At 32.4% G+C, this 24825-nt stretch overlaps 4 protein-coding genes and 2 long non-coding RNA genes across 8 annotated transcripts; 3 read left to right on the forward strand and 3 right to left on the reverse strand.

Moving 5' to 3' along the window:
• Positions 1-1349: 1349 nt before the first annotated feature.
• Positions 1350-2534, reverse strand: LOC123210047 (F-box/LRR-repeat protein At3g26922-like). Its single transcript, XM_044628210.1, has 2 exons — positions 1625-2534; positions 1350-1523 (listed from the first exon to the last, which is right to left on the reverse strand). Exons 1-2 carry the CDS (start codon positions 2531-2533, stop codon positions 1350-1352), a joined length of 1083 nt encoding a protein of 360 aa, XP_044484145.1. The 5' UTR covers position 2534.
• A 2444-nt stretch (positions 2535-4978) lies between these two features.
• On the forward strand, positions 4979-9726 carry LOC123212169 (chaperonin CPN60-2, mitochondrial). The gene is made up of 18 exons (XM_044631233.1): positions 4979-5205; positions 5377-5401; positions 5500-5631; positions 6246-6405; positions 6521-6696; positions 6800-6895; positions 7003-7107; positions 7224-7310; positions 7416-7505; positions 7614-7694; positions 7789-7857; positions 8099-8176; positions 8271-8366; positions 8489-8588; positions 8688-8791; positions 9026-9131; positions 9225-9303; positions 9408-9726. Exons 1-18 carry the CDS (start codon positions 5168-5170, stop codon positions 9511-9513), a joined length of 1728 nt encoding a protein of 575 aa, XP_044487168.1. The 5' UTR covers positions 4979-5167; the 3' UTR covers positions 9514-9726.
• Positions 9727-10406: 680 nt separating this feature from the next.
• On the reverse strand, positions 10407-12553 carry LOC123212170. The gene is made up of 2 exons (XR_006501505.1): positions 12277-12553; positions 10407-10632 (listed from the first exon to the last, which is right to left on the reverse strand). It is a non-coding gene; the product is annotated as an uncharacterized LOC123212170 (long non-coding RNA).
• A 990-nt stretch (positions 12554-13543) lies between these two features.
• LOC123210547 (PHD finger protein ING1-like) lies at positions 13544-18129 on the reverse strand. Of its 3 annotated transcripts, none has more exons than XM_044628972.1 (7): positions 17999-18129; positions 17331-17402; positions 16505-16692; positions 15454-15517; positions 15216-15309; positions 13991-14141; positions 13544-13899 (listed from the first exon to the last, which is right to left on the reverse strand). In XM_044628972.1, the coding sequence occupies exons 1-7, from the start codon at positions 18024-18026 to the stop codon at positions 13789-13791; spliced, it is 708 nt and encodes a 235-aa protein (XP_044484907.1). In that variant the 5' UTR covers positions 18027-18129; the 3' UTR covers positions 13544-13788. The 3 variants fall into 3 exon arrangements, with proteins under 3 accessions (XP_044484907.1, XP_044484906.1, XP_044484908.1); XM_044628971.1 differs by having other exon boundaries at positions 17331-17426; XM_044628973.1 differs by lacking the exon at positions 17331-17402.
• A 3591-nt stretch (positions 18130-21720) lies between these two features.
• LOC123212607 lies at positions 21721-23439 on the forward strand. The gene is made up of 2 exons (XR_006501570.1): positions 21721-21775; positions 23135-23439. It is a non-coding gene; the product is annotated as an uncharacterized LOC123212607 (long non-coding RNA).
• A 434-nt stretch (positions 23440-23873) lies between these two features.
• Positions 23874-24737, forward strand: LOC123209999 (dirigent protein 16-like). The gene has a single exon (XM_044628140.1). It carries the CDS (start codon positions 23901-23903, stop codon positions 24633-24635), a length of 735 nt encoding a protein of 244 aa, XP_044484075.1. The 5' UTR covers positions 23874-23900; the 3' UTR covers positions 24636-24737.
• The last annotated feature ends 88 nt before the right edge of the window (positions 24738-24825 follow it).

Consider the following 24825-nt stretch of genomic DNA (forward strand, 5'->3'; position numbering starts at 1 on the left):
GGTATACTACAAACTAATGTAACCACCGCACATATTTAATGGCTATAAAAGAATGGAAATCCTACGAAAATTTCAAGTTTAGAGGTATGGATGGAAAAAATATATTTTGCCTAGGACTAAAGACAGTGAGGAAGTGCATTAAAAATTAATTTTCGAACTTTATCTTCTTCCGTGATAAAAGATATAATCAATTACAATAGGAGTATTGCTAGATTCACTAACTAATTTCATATAGTATTCTTTGCAAACTGATGTGACAACCTTACATATTTGATATATATTATCTACTTAAAACCATCTAATTATAGTAAAATTTATTAGTTTGTATAAAAGGGTTAGTCTACGTAGAGTTATTCTTATAATAGTCTTTTTATCAAAACGTTATTAAACTATTTTAGAGCAAAGTTGGGGCCTCACAAGAATTCTCTAAGAGTATACTCTATGTGATAACAATGGATGCAAATATTGATGTGTTATTATGTAATTAAATAATTTTTTGTTAGAGATAAAGTAATAACTAGTCATATGATGATATGTTAACGTGTGAACTTGCATTTGCATTTATTATGAACACATGAAGTATTAGTAAAAATGTTACATTCAAGCTTCCTAGGGCTTGGTTAGTATTAGGATGCGTTTTTAAATGCAATGGCATCTTCTTGACATCGGCTTTTAATGAATTTCCAGTGCCTGTGTGAGTATTAATTTCCCTTGAAAAGATGCCCAACTCGCAAAAATCTAGGGTTACACTTGTAATCACATATCGGAGATAAAGTTTCTAAGCTTGAACCATTCTAACTATTTCCTAATATACAACTACTAATTCACCAATTTAACCATTGTAATTACATGACCACCATCTAAATTACAAACAACAAACAAAAAAATAGCAAATCTTGATAAATATAATAATAATAAGATTTAACCAAAAAAGCAAAGGTGAGCTCGACAAGATTACCGCATGCAAATCCAAAAAGAGCAAAAAAAACTAAGTGTTCAAATATTCTCTATTGATAATTATGGCAGTTGAAATATATATGATAACATTATCTATCAAGAATTTAAAAACACATATTGATGAAACTTTAGTGCTGAATTTGGAAAATAACAACTCAACATAGTAGGTGGGCAACATAATAATTTGATTATATAAATTCATAAATAGTTATTCTCTTAAATAGAATGCTTAGAAATATTCCATATATTATATAAAATACTAAGAATATATTATGTTTACAGCGCAATAATACATTGAACATTGAACTTCACTAAAACGTAAGATAAATATTTAAAAAAGAAAGCAATCAAAAATATATATTTTTATATTCATCAAAATTATAGTTACGACGTTACCTTTCCACTTGGATTTCTAAAGTTGTGCGATAACCAGAAGCACTGAGTAAGTAGGCTGAGACATGAGGAGGAATCGCTATTGAGTTTTGTCCATATTGCATTTTCAGCTTCATTTTTTCTAGTTCCGTGAAAGGAGAAGGTTGTAGTCCATTAGGAGCGTCGATTAGAATCTAATTATCATAGATAGAATAAATTAATTGTAAGAGATGAGAAAAATAAGTAAATCTTTCTATACATGTAATAAATATAAATAATTAATTAACATATATACCTTGAGTGTACCATAAGATAATGTGACAAAACGTGCACGACGAAGCACTCGAAACATATTGGTCAATGTATTTGCAACGGATTGTCTACTAGGGTTTGAAAGGAAGAATTGAAAGGGTACAAAGACTTGAACATTCACATTTGTTATAGCAGGAAGTTCAACTAAGGCAAAATTCAGAGGTATTGATTTTACTAAACTGAAGGAAGTAAGGACTGGTGCAAGAAGCTCAATTCTGCCAGGGTTTGCTAGTACAAAATTTGATAGGTTGAAGGTAATAAGCTGAGGTCCAGTGATTCTAAAAACACTAAATCCAGACAAATAACAATCACATAAACACAGGTTCCTTAAATTTTGGCAACTAGAGAACGGATCAAAGGGTTGTTGACTTTCGTAATTAAATTGCATTTTACTCAAATGCAAATCTTGCAACCCCACAAAACCAAACCAATTTCCTGGTAGGATTTCAGGACGAAAAGTTTCCATCACTAAACTGTTGATAGAGTTGCAGGCAATAAGTCTTTGTGGGAGATGAAATTCTCCCCATTTCACATGCAAACAAAGATGTTTAACGTTGTGTGAAACAAGGTAATCAATGACTTTTGTCATGAAGGACTTATTGATCCTACCACGACAAGTAAGAGAGAACTTACAGATGTCAACGGAATGGTCTCGACGATTTAAAACATCAAGGACGAATTTCTTGAAATAGAAAACTCTATTGAAATTTGTGCTATCAAAACTAAGATCAGGAATAGTTTTCCAAAGGTCTCGGTACCTCTTAGAGAGCACACAAGTTTGAACTACAAATTTTGTATCTATAAAAGAGAGGATTTGATGAAGAATATCATCTGGTAAATTGCTAAGATTATTATCTTTGCATGTTTTGACTCTCTTGTTCCTCTTCGGCATTTTGATTCAGAGATTTTCACACAAAAACAAATGTTGGTGGGGTTAGTATTTTACTCTGAAATTTTATGAAAAGAATAGGATATGTAGAAGAGAGAGGGGAGAATATGATAACTTACCAAAAAAAAAAGGGAAAGGAAAAGGTGAAAAATGTGAGAACTACTTACCAAAAAAAAAGTGAGAAGTGATTGGCCTTTTTTTTTCTTGAAATCCGAATTTGTTATCTAAAAATTGGAGAATAAATAAATTATATATAAAAATAAGTATGTTTCTAAAAGCAAGAGGGAGAGGGAGAATGATATAGTAGGTAGGTTGGAAAGTGTTAGTTTTATCAGAAGAATAAAAAATAAATTCAATTTGAATAATTAAAAAACAAAAAAATAATAACAGAAAACAAATTATATTGAATGAATAAGATCATAATTTACAAAATTCTAAATATGGGAAGTTTCTTATAAGAACATAATATATATACTTAATTAGGTTATTGAAAGTAAATATGGATTTAATGGTAATATACATACTTAATTAGGTTATGGAATGTAAATGCTGAATTTAATGGTAAGTAAATCCATAACCTAATACCATTTGGACTAAGGAAATATGGTAACTTCTTGCCAACTATGCTTGGTGGTGTTGCTTGCTTTTCTTTTCCCTTTTTTCTTTCTATTCATATCTTCAACATTTTTGGGAATCAATTACCCTATTTTATGTATCAAAACTAAATTATTGACCGCATTTTTTTGTGTTAAACAGATATGACCAAAATATTTAATTTAATACCGAAATTTCCCTTCATCTATATATATATATATATATATATATATATATATATATATATATATATATATATATATATATATATATCCTAAAACCTCCATTAAAACAAAAAATTGCAGTCATCTTTACACAATCTTACTCAATATCCAATATTGTGATTTTAATTCTAAGGAAAGAAGTTCATGAAAACAAAATATTTGACGAGCATTAAGTTAAACTTTATTTATTTGTTGATAATGCAATAATTTGAGCTGTGCTAAATCATAGATAGTATTTCAGTATTATAACCATATAGGGTGAAATGATATTTTATAATATAAGGTGTTATTAGATATTAGACCATATATGGGGTAAAATGTTATTTTATAAGGTGACGGTGTTAATAAATATTAGACCATGAATGGAAAAGTGATATTTTACAATATGGGGTTATTTGTAATTGACAATATAAGGGGTACGGAAATTTTACTCTGAAATTGGGGGTTATATTTATCACAAATTTTGTATAATTTTTAATTGAAATGCTAATACTTACTTAACGTAGAGAAACTTATGAATGAGTGACACATATATAAATTATGGAGGGGTAAATTGATATTTTATGATGTCGAGTATATTGATATCTTGCGAGGTGGGTTAATTGATCTTTACTCAAAATTCGTATCGAATTGATATTAGTTACGATATCTAATAGAATTTTGAAATAGGTTTAATAAATATTTTCCTATAAAACTCTAGATCCATAAAATCATGTAACTCAAACCATCTTAAAACCTTACTATCCCTAAAACCTAAAATCCCTTAAATTGATCTTTTAGTCATGGAAGCAACAAAACAATATTTGATTATTATATTTATATACTTTGTTATGAAATTTTCTAATAAATTTAATTATCAATATATTTTATAGTAAAATTGATCGAAATAATAGGATATGCTTTAGTTTGATATGGAATGAAAATAGATAGAAAGTGATGAAAATAAAATGATCTATAGGGGTGTTCAAAATTATCCGGTAACCGAATCAAATCGATTTTTAAACCGAAAAATAGGTTATTTGAAAAATCAGTTCGGATACCGGTTCAAAAATATATATAAACCGAATTTTTGGTTCGGTTACTAGTTTACCTAATTTTGAAAACCGGTTAACCGAACCAAATCGGTTTTTAAAAAATTGAATAAAATATTGAATATATTTTCAAAAAATTAGAAAAATAAAATAAAATATGATAATTTTTTGAAATTCGGTTCAAAAATCGGTTAACTGAAATTTCAATTCGGTTAATTGATATTTTCGGTTCGGTTTAAAATCGGTTAATCTTTAAATCGATTCGGTTTCGATTCATGATTTTTTCCAAATCGAAAATTCGGTTCGGTTTAAAATATTGGCAAAGCGGTTCGGTTAACCAGTTTTGAATACCCCTAGTTAAAAGTCAGTAGACAAGATTAAAATTCAAAAAAATATAATATTTGAGAGATTAATTTAAATATTGAACGAAAAATGTCAAATTAATCGAAGGCTAAAAAAAAATAAAGCTTAGCATGAAGCAAGGAAATCCCGAGAGCAACAACCCTTTCAATATAAAATGACGAAAATGTCAAGTGTCTCAATAGTCATTTTAACCCTTTTAGCGAATGTACTTAATTTTTGTTTAAAATATCTGAAACTCTTGAAACCAAAAGAAAGAAAACGCAAAACCCTAAACCCTACCAATATACTAGAAGCTGCACCTCCTGCTTCTAGAGTCTTCGCTCCTCTTTAAAACCAAACCATCACAATCTCCATATCCGTTCTCCACCACATTATCTATACCTCGTCTCTTCATCTCTTCAATCTGAATCTCCAGAACATTCAGAATGTATCGCCTTGCTTCAAGTCTCGCTTCCAAAGCTAGGTAAATCGTTTTTCTATCGCGTACTGTACTTCGCTTTATAGTATAGTAGTTTATTCTTTGTTTAAAGGTCTAATACGACTCTGCCAACTAAAGGAATAAGATCAAAACGACATTTCAATTTCTTTATGGTTCTGACTTTTTTTTTTTTTCATTTTTCTTTTCGGTTTTCAGGATTGCGAGGAACAATACCCACCAGGTGATTGCTGATTTTAAGTCATTATTTTTATTTTTTCTATTATGAGTCGGTATGAGGACTTTGTTATTGATACTTAAGACGTTTTTTAATGTTATCAGGTTGGGAGTAGATTGAGTTGGAACAGAAACTATGCAGCCAAAGACATTAGATTTGGAGTAGAGGCTCGAGCTTTGATGCTTAAGGGTGTTGAAGAGCTTGCGGATGCTGTCAAAGTCACCATGGGACCCAAGGTTCTTATTTAACCAAACGTTGCCAAGTTTTGTGTTCCCTTCCTTCACCCCCTCCCCTCCCCTTTAGTTTTAACTCTTTTCTATTTAAAAGTAATGGGCTTGATTACAAATACCAATTGCGATCATCTGAAGTTGAGAAGTGAACACGAATTTGTTTAGCTGCACATATTGTGCTACAACTTGTTTTGAAGTGATGAAGAATGTGTCCTTTGCTTTAAACTCTTTTGTTTATAATGTTTGCTGGGTTCAAGTTTCTAGTTATTAGTTTTCCTGTTAAGTTATATGCGTTTTATTTGTTTAATGTTAGTTGAATATATGAATATGGGTGTGATTATGTTTTGAGTATATGAAGATCAGTGTGATTATGTCTTGAATATATGAAGATGGGTCCAATTATGTTTTATGCGGACCAAATTTTAATGGCTTTGATGTGTCTGGTAAGTATGAATACTTTTTGTAGATTGGATTAAATGAATGGTCTCAAAGTCAAGGAAGCTCTGTGTTGTTGGTCTTTGTATCTGACTTCCTTGATAGTCTTCATTCTTCTGCGAACAATTGTTCTGTCAATTAAGTTGATATGATGATGTGAATTGACCTCAAATTTTTGTTCAAAGGGGCGTAACGTGGTAATTGAACAAAGCTGGGGTGCTCCCAAGGTGACCAAAGATGGTGTAACTGTTGCAAAAAGCATTGAGTTCAAGGATAAAATTATGAATATTGGTGCTAGCCTAGTGAAACAGGTTGCAAATGCCACCAATGATGTTGCTGGTGATGGTGAGATTTTATCCCTTAAATCTTTACCTGTGGGACTTTTTGTTTAAGTTCAGATCTGTTTTGATTTTGCATTACTTAAATACGTTGACCAGTGTCATTTTCAATGTGATTGCAGGGACCACTTGTGCAACTGTTCTTACCCGAGCAATATTTACTGAAGGGTGCAAATCAGTTGCTGCCGGTATGAATGCAATGGACCTAAGACGTGGTATCACTATGGCAGTTGATTCTGTGGTGACAAACTTGAAGAGTAGAGCAAGAATGATCAGCACATCAGAGGAAATAGCACAGGTTTGCTTATTGGGTATTCATTTCTCTAGCATCTTGATTATTTTAGTGGTAGCAATGCTCAGAGATGTACTCTGACGTTATTGATATGAATTTACTGTGATAGGTGGGGACAATATCAGCAAATGGAGAGAGAGAAATTGGTGAGTTAATAGCAAAAGCTATGGAAAAGGTTGGGAAAGAGGGAGTAATCACAATTCAAGTAAGTCTTGTTGAATTACCTCTGTTTTCTTATCTTTGGATTTGTTTTCTTATTTTAGTTTTATTTCTTGGATCTATTGGTCTTATTCTATCTACAAAATATTGCAGGATGGGAAGACATTATTTAATGAGTTGGAAGTTGTTGAGGGGATGAAGCTGGACAGAGGCTATATATCCCCATATTTTATCACCAATCAGAAAACTCAAAAATGTGTAAGCCTTTTATCTTCTCATGACTGATTGGTTTGGCATAAAGTGAAAAAAGTCTTGGCGTTATTTTTTCTTAGAATCATCTTTACAGCTGATGGTGCCTGTGTCTTTTAATGCAGGAATTAGAAGATCCTCTTATTCTGATCCATGAGAAGAAAATCTCAAATTTAAATGCTATTGTGAAAGTATTGGAGCTGGCATTGAAGGTAAGCATTTTACCATTAGTGAATATTCTTATGGTTGTTTGATTGAAACTAGAGTTTATAGTAATCTTTACTGTTGTGTGTCTAAATTTTCTTATCTTTGTTCAGAGACAAAGGCCCTTACTAATTGTTGCTGAAGATGTGGAAAGTGATGCACTAGCTACACTTATCCTAAACAAGCTTCGTGCTGGGATCAAGGTTATATTATTTTCGTTTTTAACAATATTTATTCCAGTATGTTGCGTATTCTTTTGATCAGGGATTTTAATTTGTTTCATCATCTGATGTGAATTATGCGTTATGTAGGTCTGTGCCATTAAGGCCCCTGGTTTTGGAGAGAACAGGAAGGCCAATATGCAGGATTTAGCCACTCTCACTGGTGGTGAAGTAAGTGCACCTTCCTGTTCATGCTTAAAATTTTTGGGTTATGGTGTTGTAAATGATGTGACATTCAATTGAAATGCTTTGTTGGGCATTGCAGCTCATAACTGAGGAGCTTGGTATGGATCTTGAAAAGGTGAATCTAGATATGCTTGGAACATGCAAAAAGGTATGACAAAATGTCATTGATAAGTGGCTCATTGGTTTTTTAGTTTTTTTTTATTAAAAAAATTCATGTTTTACCATGTACATGAGTTTTCCTTGGTATTGTTGTAGTTTTCCTTCATCTTTTTTAATCTTAGATAAAGATTACTGCCCTTTCAATTTTGAGATCAGGAATAGTGTAATAGCTTGAATATTCTTAAATCTGTGATAGTTTTTGTTTTCAACATGTACTTTGTATTTTGTAGGTTACAATATCAAAAGATGACACTGTTATTCTTGATGGGGCTGGTGATAAGAAGGTCATTGAGGAAAGATGCGAGCAGGTTAGGTGCACTTTGTTTACCTTTCACTAAACTTGTAAAATTATAATTGATTTATGTGCCTGCTTAATTTTTTCCCTTTCTGTTATGTTAACAGATTAGGTCAGCAATTGAATTGAGCACTTCTGATTATGATAAGGAGAAATTGCAAGAACGATTGGCAAAGCTTTCTGGTGGTGTTGCCGTATTGAAGGTCTGAAGCTTTCCTTTAAATCCCGCTGCATGCATTTGCATTTTTACTCAACCTGGTTTAAATGCTGAGTTCTTCTGGTATATAGTTTTCAAATTGCTGAGTTGTTATCATTTCTTTTGTAGATTGGAGGAGCTAGTGAAGCTGAAGTTAGTGAAAAAAAAGATAGAGTTACTGATGCCTTAAATGCCACAAAGGCAGCTGTAGAAGAGGGCATTGTACCAGGTACTTAAATTTCCTCATTTTTATATTATTCTTGTGAATTTTGTGGAATCTTATGTGGACAAATCTTAACTTTAGTACTTTTGGCTGAATCTCTATAAGGTGGGGGTGTGGCACTTCTTTATGCAGCAAAAGAGTTGGACAAATTGCCCACTGCCAACTTTGACCAGAAAATTGGTGTTCAGATTATTCAAAATGCTCTAAAGGTTTGCATCTGACTTTTTGTGTATATATTTAGGGCATTCACCTAGAATTGATATGCAGAGATGAGATATCATTGTTCCAGGACCTTAATTTTATGTTAATGAAACTTTTGATGTTCAAAAATATTCTTTCTTCTAGAATATTGCTTGTTTTTTTGGTTCAGATGGTGCTCTGTCACAATAAATACTATGTGGTTCTGTGAACTTAGTAATTGATCAATTTATTTTCAATTGCAGATGCCAGTGCATACCATTGCTTCTAATGCCGGGGTTGAGGGAGCTGTTGTTGTTGGTAAGCTATTAGAGCAGGACAATCCAGATCTTGGTTACGATGCAGCCAAAGGTTTGTGGTCCCTTCTTGTTTCTCCCTTATCCTGTAGGTTCCTTCCCCCAATAGAAGAGCAGTTTTTGACTGGATACATTGTTACCCAATCAGGTGAATATGTTGATATGGTGAAAGCTGGAGTTATTGACCCATTGAAAGTTATCAGAACTGCCTTGGTCGATGCTGCAAGGTAAGTGGCAACCTCTTATCTGGGTCTGATTAGTGGGTTATTGTTTTAATCATCATTTTATGTGTTTGTAATGATATTAAGTCATTTGTTGGTTGTTGGTGCAGTGTGTCGTCATTGATGACAACCACTGAAGCTGTTGTTGTTGAACTTCCCAAGGATGAGAAGGAAGCTCCAGCAATGAGTGGCGGCATGGGTGGCATGGATTATTGAAAGCCCCCAAATATAACAGAGTTGCCTAAATTTTTGCGGCAGTTGGTAAATGAGTGTTCTAATTGATTGTCACAGGGCTTCCTTGTAATCATAATGAGAGGTTGAAATGTAGTTAGTTGGTCAATTCAGGATAATTATTTCTGATTGATGTTAAGTAGGAAGGATTAGTTTGTATTGAATGTACTTTCTTAATAAAACATTCACTTCACTGCATATTTGTAAGGATCTTCATAGGGGCATTTTTTTTTTCTCTTTCTTTTCGAAATTGGGTGACAATTGAGGATTGGGGTTTGGTGTTGTGGAAGCTAAAATTTGAGGGATTGGGATTGATTGGTGGAGAAGGAAGAAACCGCAGTGTTAAGTGGTGGTGAAGGGGGGAACTGCAGTGAAGGAGGCTGAAATGTCGTTGTTCTTTCAATTTTATGCTTCAAAATTGACTAGGAAGGCTGTGGGTAAGAATCTGTTTGTACAGGTTCTAGTTCTGGTTCTGATTCATGCCTTTTTCAACCGAATACCGGAGTTGCGCACCTCTAATTCTTACCCGCTACAAGTGTAAGTCAAATGCCATCCTCAGTTCTCATTTTTTATGAAATGAATATGTGAGTAGATCTGAATACAATTCTTCTGTTGTTTTCTCTGGGAAATAAACAAATAGGGTAAAGGACTTACTAATTGGCTTCTGCAAAGATGAAATGATTGTCCTTGAGGAAACACTAGAAGATAATATCCTAGAGTTTTTTTTTTTTTTTTTAAAAAATACAATTTTTATACTTTAAATCTTCATCGCCATCTCAAAAGACTTTCTAAAAATTCAGATGTTTGTGGGCAGCCAACTAAGATGCAGTTACTTCAGTACCATCCTATAGGGAAAAAGTTACTCAAGAACAGACTGATAGCAGTTAAAGCTGCCTCTGCACCCTTATTCCCAGATTTACCACCAACACAGCTTAAAGCTTGTGGTTATTATACAATGCAACAATAAAAAATTGTACACTATTAGTAGCATGAAGAAAGTAACTCTGGAGACTTCTTAGCATAGTTTCAAATATAACCTAATGTACTGTAAATCTACCTTCTCCATGTTTTCACAAGTCAGGACACCAAATATGCATGGAGAACCTACAAACAAAATAAGAAACAACTTCAGTTTGCATCATGAAACCAAATATAAACTGAGGAAGATGTAGTGCCCAATAGTGATGCACACATTCAAAACCCATTTGAAGCTATGTATGATAAAGTTATAAACAAGATGGATCTTCAAGCTACTATACACATTACATTTATTAATAGATTCCTGGATGGTTAAATTATGATTATGATTAAAAACAAGCGTATCACAAATTCTACATTTGTGTGTTTTGCTAACATACTGTAATTTAGGCCAATAGAAAGCACTCCTGATGCAGTTGGATTTGCCACAACATCATAATGAAAGTATCACCTCTTATCCACAGACAACATATGGAGTTCCACATAATATAGAACCACCAGCAGAGGGAAGCAACCCCACAAAGATCAGGGAAGATTTACAAATTTTTGTTTAAAGGAGTTGTTGAGATAAAAACAATATAAAAAACCTCTTGGCTAATAAATTCCTTAAATATAATTATATACACATTACCGAAGTCCGAAGGTAGCCAGACATAGTTCAGATAAATTACTTGGTTAATATATTCCTTTGTATTCAGGAAATTCCAACTGTATTGATTATGCAGCCAACTTAGTCAATCCTTTAAAAAAATACCTCCAAATGAAGCGGCAATGGTAGCTGCAACAACAAATCCACTTTTTCTAATTGCATAACCTCTTGGTCTAGGACACTCATGACAACTAAATAGAACAAAACTAAAATATCTTAAAGTTTAAATATCTCTCTTTGAAGACAATATGTTTATCTTCCTACCTTATTTGAACAGGTAGTGAAGATGAAATTGAAACTGCATTTAAAAAAATCTTAGCCGAATGCCTTTATGGGTTTGATTGAGGGATGGGTTTAATGGAGGGGATGAGACAAGGCCAATATTTCTTAACATAAAATATTGTTGAGAAGGTAAACTTTCATTACCTTTATGAAAGTGTTACTTGCTTCAATATCATGTAATGGGAACTAACATTGTGCTCAATGTTTATAGGTTTATATTCTAACTACTTCAAGAATGAACACTGAGTGTGGGGAAGTTGGCCTCATATGGTGGTCCATCAGAAGACTCATATAAGCTCAAAGACCTGATGCATCCATACATAATGTACATCTTGAAGATGTTAGCACATTCATCTATTGGGTGAATTCAGGAATCCTGTTCATTCCAATCCACTAACTTTGTTAAGATGAGACAATGTGTCACAAGATGGTATGGGGTCAGGCTACTTGATGTCTTTATGCTTAAGTCATCAAGTAACTAATATAAATTGAGTGTTCATTTTGTAGGCAATACCTTCATTTATTAGGACTAAAAAAGTCATCGAGATATTTCATAGTCATCTAGATATTTCATAGTCATCTAAATTATTAGGATAATTTTATTGTATTAACATTGTATGATAATTTTTTTAATTATTATTATCCTTTACCCTCAATTTAATGTCATCATATATCAAATAAAAATGAATAACTCTAGCATTGAATAACACTATCCCATCTAGTACAATAAAATGGTAATTACTTAAAAAAAATGAATACATCATTCCATGGTAACCCTCCCCCATCTAGACTTTGTTGACTTACAGACTTTAAATTGAAAACCAAACATCAAAGCATACCTCTTTAATGCATCTTGCGAAGTCTTTTTTATTTATGAAAATCTCCATGACCTGCAAATTATTGAGTCCTCTTTCCACCCTATTGGTAATAGACATTGTTAGCAAATAAGGAGTGAAGGTATTAGGTGCATTCATCACATCTAGTCTGTTTTTCCTATGTCATCAGATGGTGGTACTTCATTTATGGGCATGGGCGTTGTGTGCAATGTTTGTAGACTTGACTGCTGAAGACATTCGATACCATCTACAACTTGGTTGACATTCATTGTTTTTTCAAACTTAAGTTCACCGATCAAAACATCATTCATTTCATCATGATGACTAAAACAATCCCAATTCGATGCATTTTCCCTCCATCCATTAACCCAATCCTCTGCAATTCTCAATAAATTTAAATTAGGCATATACATAAAAACTGACTTGTCTACATCTACATTACACTATTAGTGCTCATCTTGCAAGTATTCATTACCCTCCTCTACATCATTCTTGAGGGGCATCAACTTCAGTATTGGTCCCACAGAGAAATTATTATTATCCTTTACACACTAGATTAGAAAATTCATCAATTATATACATTAAATATTTTCTTTTTAATAATAGGGGATCCTTTCTGTATTTGTATATAATTCTTACAACATTCTCTCTTTCAATTAAAGTCTAATCACTCTCCCAATTTCTTTTGCAATCTTCTGTTTTTTCGTTTATCACAAAATCTTAATTACATAAATCTTACATCTTTTCAATTCATTTAATCATATTTATAACAATATTATGATAATTCATTTTATAAAGGAAAAATCAAAATAGGATTTTTGTAAATTCTGGGCTCAATTACAAATGTGAGAAACCTTATATAACTTGAAAAGAAGCAACAATCAAATGTTATTTGAGATAATAGGATAATCTGAATGAGATTATCATATTGCTTGTTATATTATTTTTGTCAAAACAACTCATATGTTCCTATATTTGACAATTACTCCAAATTCAAAAAGATTTTTATTTGTTCATGGTTTCTAAGCACATAGATATAGAAGTGATAATAGTCTGCATAATGATTTAATGGATATAATTCCAAAGATTAATAAAACTAATAGAACATTAAAACTTATAAAATAAAGGTGTAGCACCCTGGATTTTTTCGCCCAACAAATACCTATCCAGCCCAAAAAAATTGACTAACTCTCAATTACCTTAAACGTGTTCACACAAAATATTAATTGTTTTTGTTCCTAATATAATAAATTTGTGTCTAATGAATCAATGCATTAAATCACTGGCCTCCCATCATTTAGTGCTTTCACACTTGGTGAAATATCATTCTATAAGTAACAAATACATATTTATTTTTAGATTTATATTGAGATATCTTAGAGCCAAATAATGTATCAACCAAAGAAAAGAATCTTGAATTTTGAAATATTTGCCTAAGAAAGAAGCCTAACATTTGTAATACATTTACTTCCACATCATGGGTGTACAACAGCATATAGCATGGTTTCCTCGACATCATCTGCCTCTGCGATGATTTTTCAAAGCTGCACAAACTGAACAGTACCATTTCCCTTTTGGTTGTTCTTTCAAACCAACACAGCCGAAGTGGAACCATTCTATCTTGCACTGCAGAAGGAAACATGCATTTCTGTAAGTTTGACAATGTAAAAGGAAAAGATACTGCTGAAAATAAATAGATAAAAAATTGATAACATACATCAGCATTATCACATGCAACCATCTCCCCATAACTGACTTGGTTGCAGAAACAATATGTAGGTTCATTTGGATCCACAGGTAAATCTAACTCCAAACCAGTGGGGTTTGCAACTGCTGCTGCAGTGGCAGTTGCTGTTTCCCGGCGTGTTCTACAGTTGTACAAAATTATTTCAACACAGAAATATGTGGCATCTCATTCCAAGGATACTCTCATATTTTAAAATGAGTTATAGGTTATCTAAAAGAGAAATGTCAGTCCCAGCTGGTCATCTCATACACACACGCACTCATACACAGACAAATGAACCTAGAATTCTACTTTGTTTCACACATATATCAATGACATGCTTGAAGAATTGGTAAACAGTGTAAGGGAGCAAGTAGAAACAATTATATAGATAAATAAATGCTTAAAATAGAATATCCTAGTGATTGAAATCCTCATTGGATCAGACTGAACATGTAGGTTGAAGTCTTGAACATATAGCTAAGCAATGAATCAAACTATTACTTGGACATCTGTGAATCTGTAATCATGGCTGGGCCTAGAAGTTTATCAAATTTCCAAACTTTTTTCCATCTTGGCTTAAAAGTTCTAGCTTTGCCGAAATGAATATTAAATTCTCAAGGGACCCCAACAGCCTCCTTCATCCCCATGATAGAGAACTCAATTACAGAATGAAAGTCTTATACCTTCTACTAACTCTACAACCTTCATAGTCTGTTTTATTGTCACAAGTTTAAGAAACCCAATCCTCTTCAATATACATATATATATTTTTAACTTAAGTGACAAATGAAAAAGCCCTATCAAACTGCACCATATTCAATAACCATTTCTTCTCAACTTTGTGCATGCTCTACTGCTGGACACTTTTGCGTTGTCTATTAATTTCCATTCTTTCCTATTGTTACAACCAGCGGAAACCTACTCTATATCTTCTTTCATTTTAATACACAGTGTTAATGGTATTTTCAAACTGTTATCTTCAAAGGGAAAGCAATTCATTTTGGTTTGCATTTCTTCAACACTAAATCAATGTCACAACATTAAAAAGAAAACAATTTATCCAAAACCTAATAGAGCTGAAGCTTTTGCAATCAACATCAACAAATAGCTACCTATGGAGGAAATATAGATCAAGAAAAAGCATCCTAAGTTAAATCCAATGTCTGGCACTTCAAAAGCATTATAAAAAAGGATATCGAGGAAAGGAAGATACTTTTTACGTCCTCTACCACCACCACTCCTTCCAGATTTAGTGCCACCATCAAGACTCGGTGCAGGAGATACAGTTGTAGCAACAGTATCTTTTTCTGCCAAAGAACCATGTTAGCACAAAACAAATGTAACACAAGATGGAATTACTGTTTTAGAAAGGTAAGCATAAACCCTGTCAAAGCATAGATCAAAAGGTATGAGAAACAGGATTAAGAATGTGGAAAAGGTAAGTGAAGTACCAAGTCGAAGCTCTTCATCAAAGTTTTTCAGATATTGATCTAGTTGTTGTATATGTGCATCAACCTGATGCATGGTTATGATATCCCAATTAGCCATAAAATGAAATTAAAAAACATGGTTATGGTACAGACAGTTTGACTTTGACAGGTTAACTCCAGTCAAAGTCATATGATTGTGCTTAGTGTTTAGAGGTCACAGAAGGCACCTCAACCAATCTTTAGATCACAACAGTTCTACATCTAAATCAAGCAAGTATAATGCATTATATATTTAAAATAAGACATATTAGCAGATAGCATCATATGATAGAAAAAAAGATTTTCAAATTTCCAGAACCTTCTTTAGAGAATACATGTGTATAATTCATGGTCTGCAAATTTATCCACTGAGTGAGATGCACATAAACACAGTTCTAAGTTGCAACTTCTTTGAAAATTCAACAATCACACATTGGTAACTGTACAATAAGACTACTAAAAGCAGGAACCATAACTGCTAAAATTTTACCCTATACAACCAGGCTAAAAACAAACAGATGCACCTCAGGAAATAGTAAAATCTGTTCGCACTGCTCTAAAACCAGTGTGAAAGTAACCAATCATTTCACACTTATTCTAGGCAAAGAGAGTACTTATATCACAGGGTAGCAGTACTTGATTTATTTTGCGTCTGCTTTATTTGTTATGCATGAGAAAACTTTGAAGCTTCAAAGGATTTTTTTTTTTAATTCCAAAGATCAATGACCCAAAACCAGACAACCTTTATCTCAAAATCAAAAACAAGGGTTTACATCATATATGACTCCAGTAACGTAATTATTATAAATTTTCATTGTCTTTTTCATAGCCTGATCACAATCTAACGGCATCAACTACATTTTAGTCTGCCAAAATAAGGTTCTGCTAAGGTAAGAGAAATAATGATTCCATAAAGGAAGATTTTGCAACCATAAATTTAAAGAAAATGGCAAAAAGAAAAATCACATAAAATTGGAAAAACGTGTAATTTGGACTGATTAAAGGCAGACATCAACAAAATCACTCCACATACCAAATCATATGCTTGAACTGCCAGGGTAACTTTTTCATCTGCAATCCTGACGGTATGCTTTTGCTCCTCAAGAGCATCATCAGAGAATCTAACAAGTGAAGTATCTGGTGCAATATTTCTAGCCCTAATTTCCTGTTTAATGTCGTCTATCTCTTGTTCACAGCGTTTTTCATTTTGTCTTTGAATTTCTGTCAGTATCCACAGAAAACAACACATCACTTGAGAATCTCTACTTAAAGAAGAGAAAGAAAATTAAGCTATAAACAACCTTTTAGAAACACTCGTTCACATAAAAACCTAACAAGTGTATACAAGGCATGCATCAGTAAGTCAGAAGGCAGATTGTATGTGATAGGGTAACCACCCAAGTCATTCCCAGTCATACAAATTGGCAATGGGCCTGACTTAGAGTTGTAAACTCACCATTGAGTTGTTAGGACATAGAGAGCATATGCTACAAGAATTGATTCTAAATCATTGCTGCTAGAGCAAGTGATGTTTTCCAAGGATTCTCAGAAAATTGCGTGGGGTAGAAGATTAGGTGCAGAATGAAAAGGGGAGGGGGTGTTGGGATTTTGTATTGATAAATGTCAACACATCATATTTTCTTTACAAACCACTCAATGTAATGAATTAATAATATGTATAATTTGTTATATGCTAAATCTATTGCATTCCTTCCGGAATAAGAATTGAGAAGAACTTAATAAATGTACTAATAAAGAACAGCAAAAAGATTGCATCAGTAACGATCAGAATAACAGCATTGATCATTAGTTGTTTCATATATAATGTAGTACGCAATGATTGTCGGTAGAAAGCCTACCTTGTAAGCTTTTATCTAGGTCACACAATAAAGAATACTTCTTGTGCAGAATGTTGGGGAGTGATTCCAAATCTACACGAGAGCAATTGGCCCAGACTTAAATAAAAAGAAATCAAAATACAGCAACGGCAATCTATCAAACGTAGAAGGCAAATATTAACTTGAGAAAGACTAAAGACTTGACAACGACTAAAGACTTGGGATTAAGAAATGGTTCAGACAGCAGTCCGTAACCGCCCTTTACATTTCACATTCCATGCAAAAAATAAACTCTAAAAAATCTAATTTAAAAGCGAATCACTGCATGTCACCACACTAATCGATCAATTTCCCGCTTGAAATTGATAATAGCCTAGCTCAAAATGAAACCTTACTCAAAAACAACTAAGTATTTATTTATAACAGAAAAAATCCATCTGTTTTCAAGAAATTCTGAAGAACAATTGATATAAAATTATTAATCTAATTTCCCTTGTCATAAAGATTCAATTTTGCATTCATAATAAGCCATAAAAAGGAGGCACAGATAACTGTAAGTGAAAAATAAACTCGATTTACATAAAGGAACAGAGAAATAGGCATGGAATCGATTAACGATGTTACCAGAATTGGCTTTATTAAAATAGGGTTAAGTAAAACAGGTGAGATTAGAGAGAAGGAAGGCTTACTAGCTTGAAACTCGTCCAGGAAGGGCATTTGATTTGATGGAATTTAGGGTTTGTACGAGGATTGGATTATGTAAAGCTTGTGTTGATTTGGGTGAAAATTTCTGATTTCTTCCCGCCACAGCGCTAAAATGAGTTTTGTACTTGTCTAAATGACATTTATAGCCTTCGGATTTTTATACTAGATTGTGAACAGTGGACACGTTGAAATTACATTTTCTTTCTGGGCCAAATAACTCATTCCCAACCAATTTTTGATAAAATAATTTGCCCATTAAGTTTGGAAACATCAATTTTTACCCATCTATTAAATTTTTTAACAAAATGTGTTAACTTTTTTATTTGTAAAAATTTCTTTAAAAAACAAAAAAGACCTTAAACTAAATAACACTTTACTCTCAAAATTTTATTAAATAATTTTATATTTTAATTTATATTAATTTAAATTTAAATTAATAAATAAATTATTGATATGAAAATAAATAAATGTGTCACTAACAAATAATTGTATATTTTAGACTAGATATAATTCTGAAAATATTAAGGGTGTTAATAAAAATATTTAGGGTATTTCGGGGTTTTTGAAATTTTTTAAACTTTTAATGTCTCTTAATGTTTTTAAAATTGATATTACACCCAAAAAAATACACTATAAATAAATAAATGATGAATTTAAATATCATATAACGAACTATTGAGGCTATATAATTTTTTAAAAAATATATTGAATAAATATGATAATTTTTTAAATACTATAGGAAAAATATTCATTTACCTTTAGTAAATTTTTAAAAAATAACATTGACACCCCACAATACACGTCTATTATAAAATTTAAAAAATAACATAAATATATTTTAATTATTAAAATTAGAAATTTACTTTAATAGAAGAATGAGAATTTAGTTTTTTCAAACTTAACAAATGAAAATTATTATTTTATCAAACCCTGGGTGAAAATAATCACTTGGCCTTCTTTCTATTATTTACTTAGGAGAATTCATTTAAAAATGAGAGATGTATAGAAGAGACTATAGAGTTGTAATTAGATTTGCATCCAACATGCCATTGATACCAAATTGTTAGGTGAAAGACAACAAATAATTTCATTATTATTAGTTAATCCAATACAAAGAGTCATTATGTGATTGAATATTATTTTATTTTTAATTTTTAATTATTTAATCATATGATAATATGTTGTCATTTTTGTATATACCATTATTCAACCTATATACATAAAACAAGTATTCGAGTAATATTTGTAGCGTTTTGAAAAGCAAATCAAACCAATCATTGTGTAATCTACTCCAATTTTGTGTAATTATTGCCCGATTGAAAATTTGGTAAAATTTAATTAAAGTCAGTTATATGTATAATATAGAAACTTCGATTTATATGATTTTTTTTTACATATTTATTTCTAAATGTAAAAGGGTTTGTGCTATTAAAATTCGGAGTCAAGAACTCATGATGAATCAAATATAGTTTATCTCAATTATTTGTACTCAAATGTTATGCATTATATTATTAGTATAATAAACAAATTTAAATTTGCATCGGTTTTTTTAGTGATAAATTTGAGAATGTTTGATAAATGACACCCATTTTAGTTAATTGAATAATTATATATTGTTACGAAGTGTTAATTCAATATTTTATAATTATTTATTCAATTATAATGACTTAAATTAAAATTGGTCAGCTAAACTAATTGAATTAATTAAGCTATGAATATATAAATTTTATTAATTTATTTATACAAGTTGACGTGATAAAAAGTAATTAAATGATATAATGTAATACCCTCAGGTATATTCCAGGGGTAATTATGTCTTTTGACCCTGTTTTGAGATTTTTCTTATTTTAAATATATATATGTAGGGGTGTGCTTTATATATATATATATATAAAAATGCAAAAAAGGGCAAAAAGGGAAAAGAGAAAAAGAGAAAGAGAAGCTTTAGATATAAAGAGAAAGAGAAGACTTTTCCATCATTTTACATCTTCTGCCGTAAGAAACTCCAGCAGCCACCATTTTTCAATTTTTTCCTTTGCTTTCTTGAAGAAAAAGGAAGGATTTGAGGGAGTTGGAAGATAAGAAAAGAAAATAAAATAAAAGGAAGCACTTGGAAGCTTTGGTAACCAAAGATCTCCTTCCTTCTTCTTTTATCTATGTTTATATGCATGTTATGTGAATATGTTAGAGTGTTTTGGTATTGATTTAAAGTGATTTTGGTGATAAAGGAAGCAAAACAAAGAGGAGGAAACCAACTTTCAAAGATTTGGCTTAAAGCAAGGTAAGGGGTATCCTCCTTGATATGTGACATGTTTTAGGCTTTTGGTTCCTTAGATCTATATTATATATGTTGATTTTGATGTTGAGGAATGTTGTTTTGCCATTTGGGATGTCTATGTATGTGATTTTGTTCATGGCAGAAAGTTACAGAATATTTACAGTTTTTGCCACTGAGTTCGTCCCATGTTTTGGCTGCCTTATTGAATGAATTATGAGTGCTATTATATCTTGTTGGAAAGCTCTTTGAATCCTCTTTCCAATGATATATAGCTTGTATGAATTAGAGATCATTTGGACTGTTAAAGATTGTATAAACCGAAAGGACTGTTTTACTAAAGAAAAACAGGGGAGGCAGTTTTTGCCACTGATTTTATCTGCTGTTTTGACTGCCTGATTGAATGAATTATGAGTGCTATTACAGCTTGTTGGAAAGATCTTGGAATTCTCTTTTCAACGATATATAGTTTGTATGAATTAGAAACCATTTGGGCTGTTAAATTGTATAAAAAGTATGCTGCCCTGCTAAATGTCTGTTCTGTGAACAGTATTTCGTAATTTTATCACTGAGTTTAGCTCACGTTTTGACTGCCTTATCTATTGAATTATGAGTGCTATTATAGGTCTTTGGAAAGCTCTTTGAATCCTCTTTCCAATGATATATAGCTTGTATGAATTAGAAACCGTTTGGGATGTTAAATTGTATGAAAAAGAAGGTTGCCCTGTTAAATGACTGTTCTGTGAACAGTGTTTTGCAATTTTAGGCAGGAAAGAAAGAAGGAAAGAAGGAAAGAAGGAAAGAAAGAAAGAAAAGGAAGAAGAAAGGAAAGAAAGGAAAGGAAAGGAAAGAAAAGAAGGAAAGAAAAAGAAAGAAAAATAAGAAAAAGAATTTAGGACTCAAGATTTAGGGGTCGTCCCAAGAGTAATGTCTGGTGAGTTATGAATAAAATTAAATGGAAGCAAATGTAGTAAAATATAAGACCCGTATGTATGCTATAAACTATGAGGGGGCACTTTACACTACACCGCCCGCAGTAGGGCACGTTCGCAGTAGGACACATCCGTAGTAGGACATAAACCCCCAGTAGGGTCCGCTCGCAGTAGAGCATGCTCGCAGTAGAGCTTAATTCAGAGTCAGAAATAGTGTAGTGAAAGAAAAAGAGCTTGAGCTTAAAAAAAAAAAAAGTGTCAAATCCCTATAGTTAGCTTCCAGAAAGTATTAAATAGACACCAGATGGGACAAAGTATAACCCAAATAGTAAAGAGTGAACTAAATTACCCCCTCAATCTCTTATAGAGGTTAGGATGTGGGGTTGAGTCCCAAAAGTGAGTTTGAACAGGAAAAAAAAGATAGTTTACTTAATTTTTCCCCTTACTGAGTGTTCTTATCACTCACTCCCTTTTCTTTCCTGACTGCAGGTACAGGTGATCGAGGTAGCTGCGAGGCAGGGTCAAGTCAGCGTAGGTAGATCCAGCTGGAGCAGGTTATCTCTGGTTTTTATTACATGCATACAGAAGCATGTTCTTATGGACTTTTGACTTTTGAGATTATGGTACAATTACATATGATTACTCCCTATTTTCAGATACTTTCAGATGAGTTTTCATATGAGTATATACATCTTTTGTTCGCTTCCAGATTTTTAGTTTTCTTGGAATACTTCCTAAACACTTTTAATGATGCGTTTATTTTAAAGTATTTTTAAAAAGAAAAAAAAATAGACGCTACGAATATTAATTCGTAACATTTCTCCTTTGATGGGTAGTACTTCTAGGGAGGGATGTTACATATAATTATTTATTTTTTTATTTTAAAATTATCTAATTATATATTATTATATTATTTATATGAATAAATAAAAAAGTTTGATTGTACAATTTATATTATTGGATTGTTATTTCTTTAGGGAAGTACGGTTATTATAGGCTTATAGCGTTTATTACCATATGAACCGCATGGTAATTCAGGATTCACTTGATGTCATTAATTTGGAGTTACTTGTACTGAAATTTTATAAAAAGGGGCCACTTTGTTGTGTCTACTTTCTCTATGTCTAGCCTTCAACTCTCCACTTTTGTTTATAAACCAGAGGAAAAGGAGAATGAAACCACTTTTGTAATAAGGAGGAGGTAGAAATTCAAAGTGTGCATCGATCATGCATGACTGACGATTTCACAATTTCACAATCTCTGTTTTCAACGTATATATATTTGTATGCTCAGACATAGACATTTTTAGCATATACATACTTTTTTTGTTCATGTTTCATATAGATACTGATGTGTGATCTTATGCTTGGATTGAAAACGCTCGTTGATGCATTCTCCAAACACAGATATAAGTTCTTGAAAACCCATGTTATTGATATGTCATACTTATGAATCAATGTGTATATAATGAGATCCTATGAAATACTTGTATTTATGTTTGATTTTAATAAAATTTTAATTTCTATACCACTGTTGTAAAAGGTCGTAAACACTAACAATTGTATACGAAAAGAATTTGTTTTTCTTGTCTAGATAGTCTAGTCAAATCAAAGAAAGAAAATATTATATTTTTCTTTGGTCTTTAAATGATCATAAGGTATTATTAAAATCATTGAATATTTAATTTCAAAAATTATTTGAAAGGTTATTTATCGTTTATAAATTCATAATCATTAAATATTATGAGTTTTTTTGTTAGAAAAATAATTTAGATTTTTTTTATTATTAATTTAAGAGTGATTATATTTGATTTTTTCTTGATAACGAATTTAATTCAGACATTAGTTTGTAGGTTTTTCACATAAATTATATGCTCTTTATTTGTGATTGATTGGGTTAATTAATTTGCCCAGATGATGAGCCCTGCAGTGAGACAATCCAGAGTCATGGATCATCGAGAGCCTATGCAGCAGAGGGATGACTCGGTCCAGCCGTGATTTAATTCACAATCTCCCTTATCCACTTGTATTTTGATTTTTTTTTTTTTTCCCATTTTTTACTAGCCGGCCCATCATGTAATATTCAAGCTTCAAGCCATTGTACAAGAACAAAGAAAATTATAAATGTATCCTATAGAGAATGATGGAGATGATTTTACAGCTTTTCCAGGCATTTCATTGTTAAGGTTTATGATGGAGATGATTTATGAGTTTCACTAGATTGAATGGTTTGATTCTCTCTGATACAGATCCTTGGTCAACTGGCATTGTTTAAAATAATATGATAACAAGATTTTGGTTTAGTTGTACCCAAAACACCTGAAGAAATTCATCACTTCTTGCTGCAATCTTTCAAATAATGATTCAGCAACAAGGGAAAGCATTTGAAGATTGGATGCTGAAGGTGAATTCATCAGAATTCACCAAAAATGGTGTTCATAGTCAAATCAAGAGAGTCACTGCTTATAATATAATAATCCTTGCAGAATGGTTTGAATTCCCATCAACGGTGTAACTCAAACAACTCCACCACCTCTTTAGTCGTAGTAGCAGCTCCACCCGATTCTTTTTATGTCTACATAAAGAGAAAAGCTCAATTCCTTTTGCACAATTATCCAAATTGCTTTCTGAGCCTACATAAATAGAACTCAGTCCATCCTGTGTAGTACTTTTATTCAAGATGTTTAAGGGTTTATCAGCTTCCATATTCCTTGCAATAATGATCGGTCAAATGCAAGCTGCAATATTCGCAGCTGCAGTTAACCCTGCAAGTGCAACTGGAGAAGAAACGGTTCTTGAGTTATACATGCATGACATTCTCGGTGGCATCAACCCAACGGCTAGACCAATAACTGGCTTGCTGGGCAACATATTCAGAGGTCAAGTGCCCTTTGCGAGGCCCTTAGGATTCCGTCCCCCAAAAGATGCAGTAGTGATTCCCAATGCCAACGGTGCCATCCCTACCGTTAACGGTGTCAATGGCATTCCATTAGGAAACGGTATAACAGGTAAAACTTTTGCAGGAAACCCTCAGACACAACTGGGACCTGATGGACTAGGACTTGGCTTTGGGACAATCACTGTCATTGATGACATACTAACCTCCAGTCCCAAGTTGGGATCACAGGTAGTAGGGAAAGCTCAAGGCGTTTATGTGGCGAGCTCAGCAGATGGAACCACACAGATGATGGCATTTACTGCTATGTTTGAAGGAGGTGAATATGGCGACAACCTTAACTTCTATGGCATATACAAAATTGGCAGCCCTCTTTCACATTTGTCGGTGACCGGTGGAACTGGTAAGTTCAAGAATGCAATTGGGTCTGCTGAAGTGAGGGCGCTTATACCTCCTGGCCAACATGTTACTGATGGTGCAGAGACATTGCTGAGAATCACTGTCCACCTAAGCTACTGAGAATGGCATTGAACAAGAAGAGCAATGGTGAATGCTTTGCATAAATGAAAGTGAACGTGGTATAGGTTATTTGTAATTTCTATAGCAGTGAATCAATGCTTTCAAGACTTTTAGCCTTGCATTTGTCAACAGAAATATTTTAAGTATCACATTGAAATTTGTTTTCGGAATATAAATTCCCCCTTTGCAA

Source organism: Mangifera indica, chromosome 3, assembly GCF_011075055.1.
Source record: "Mangifera indica cultivar Alphonso chromosome 3, CATAS_Mindica_2.1, whole genome shotgun sequence".
NCBI lineage: Eukaryota > Viridiplantae > Streptophyta > Magnoliopsida > Sapindales > Anacardiaceae > Mangifera > Mangifera indica.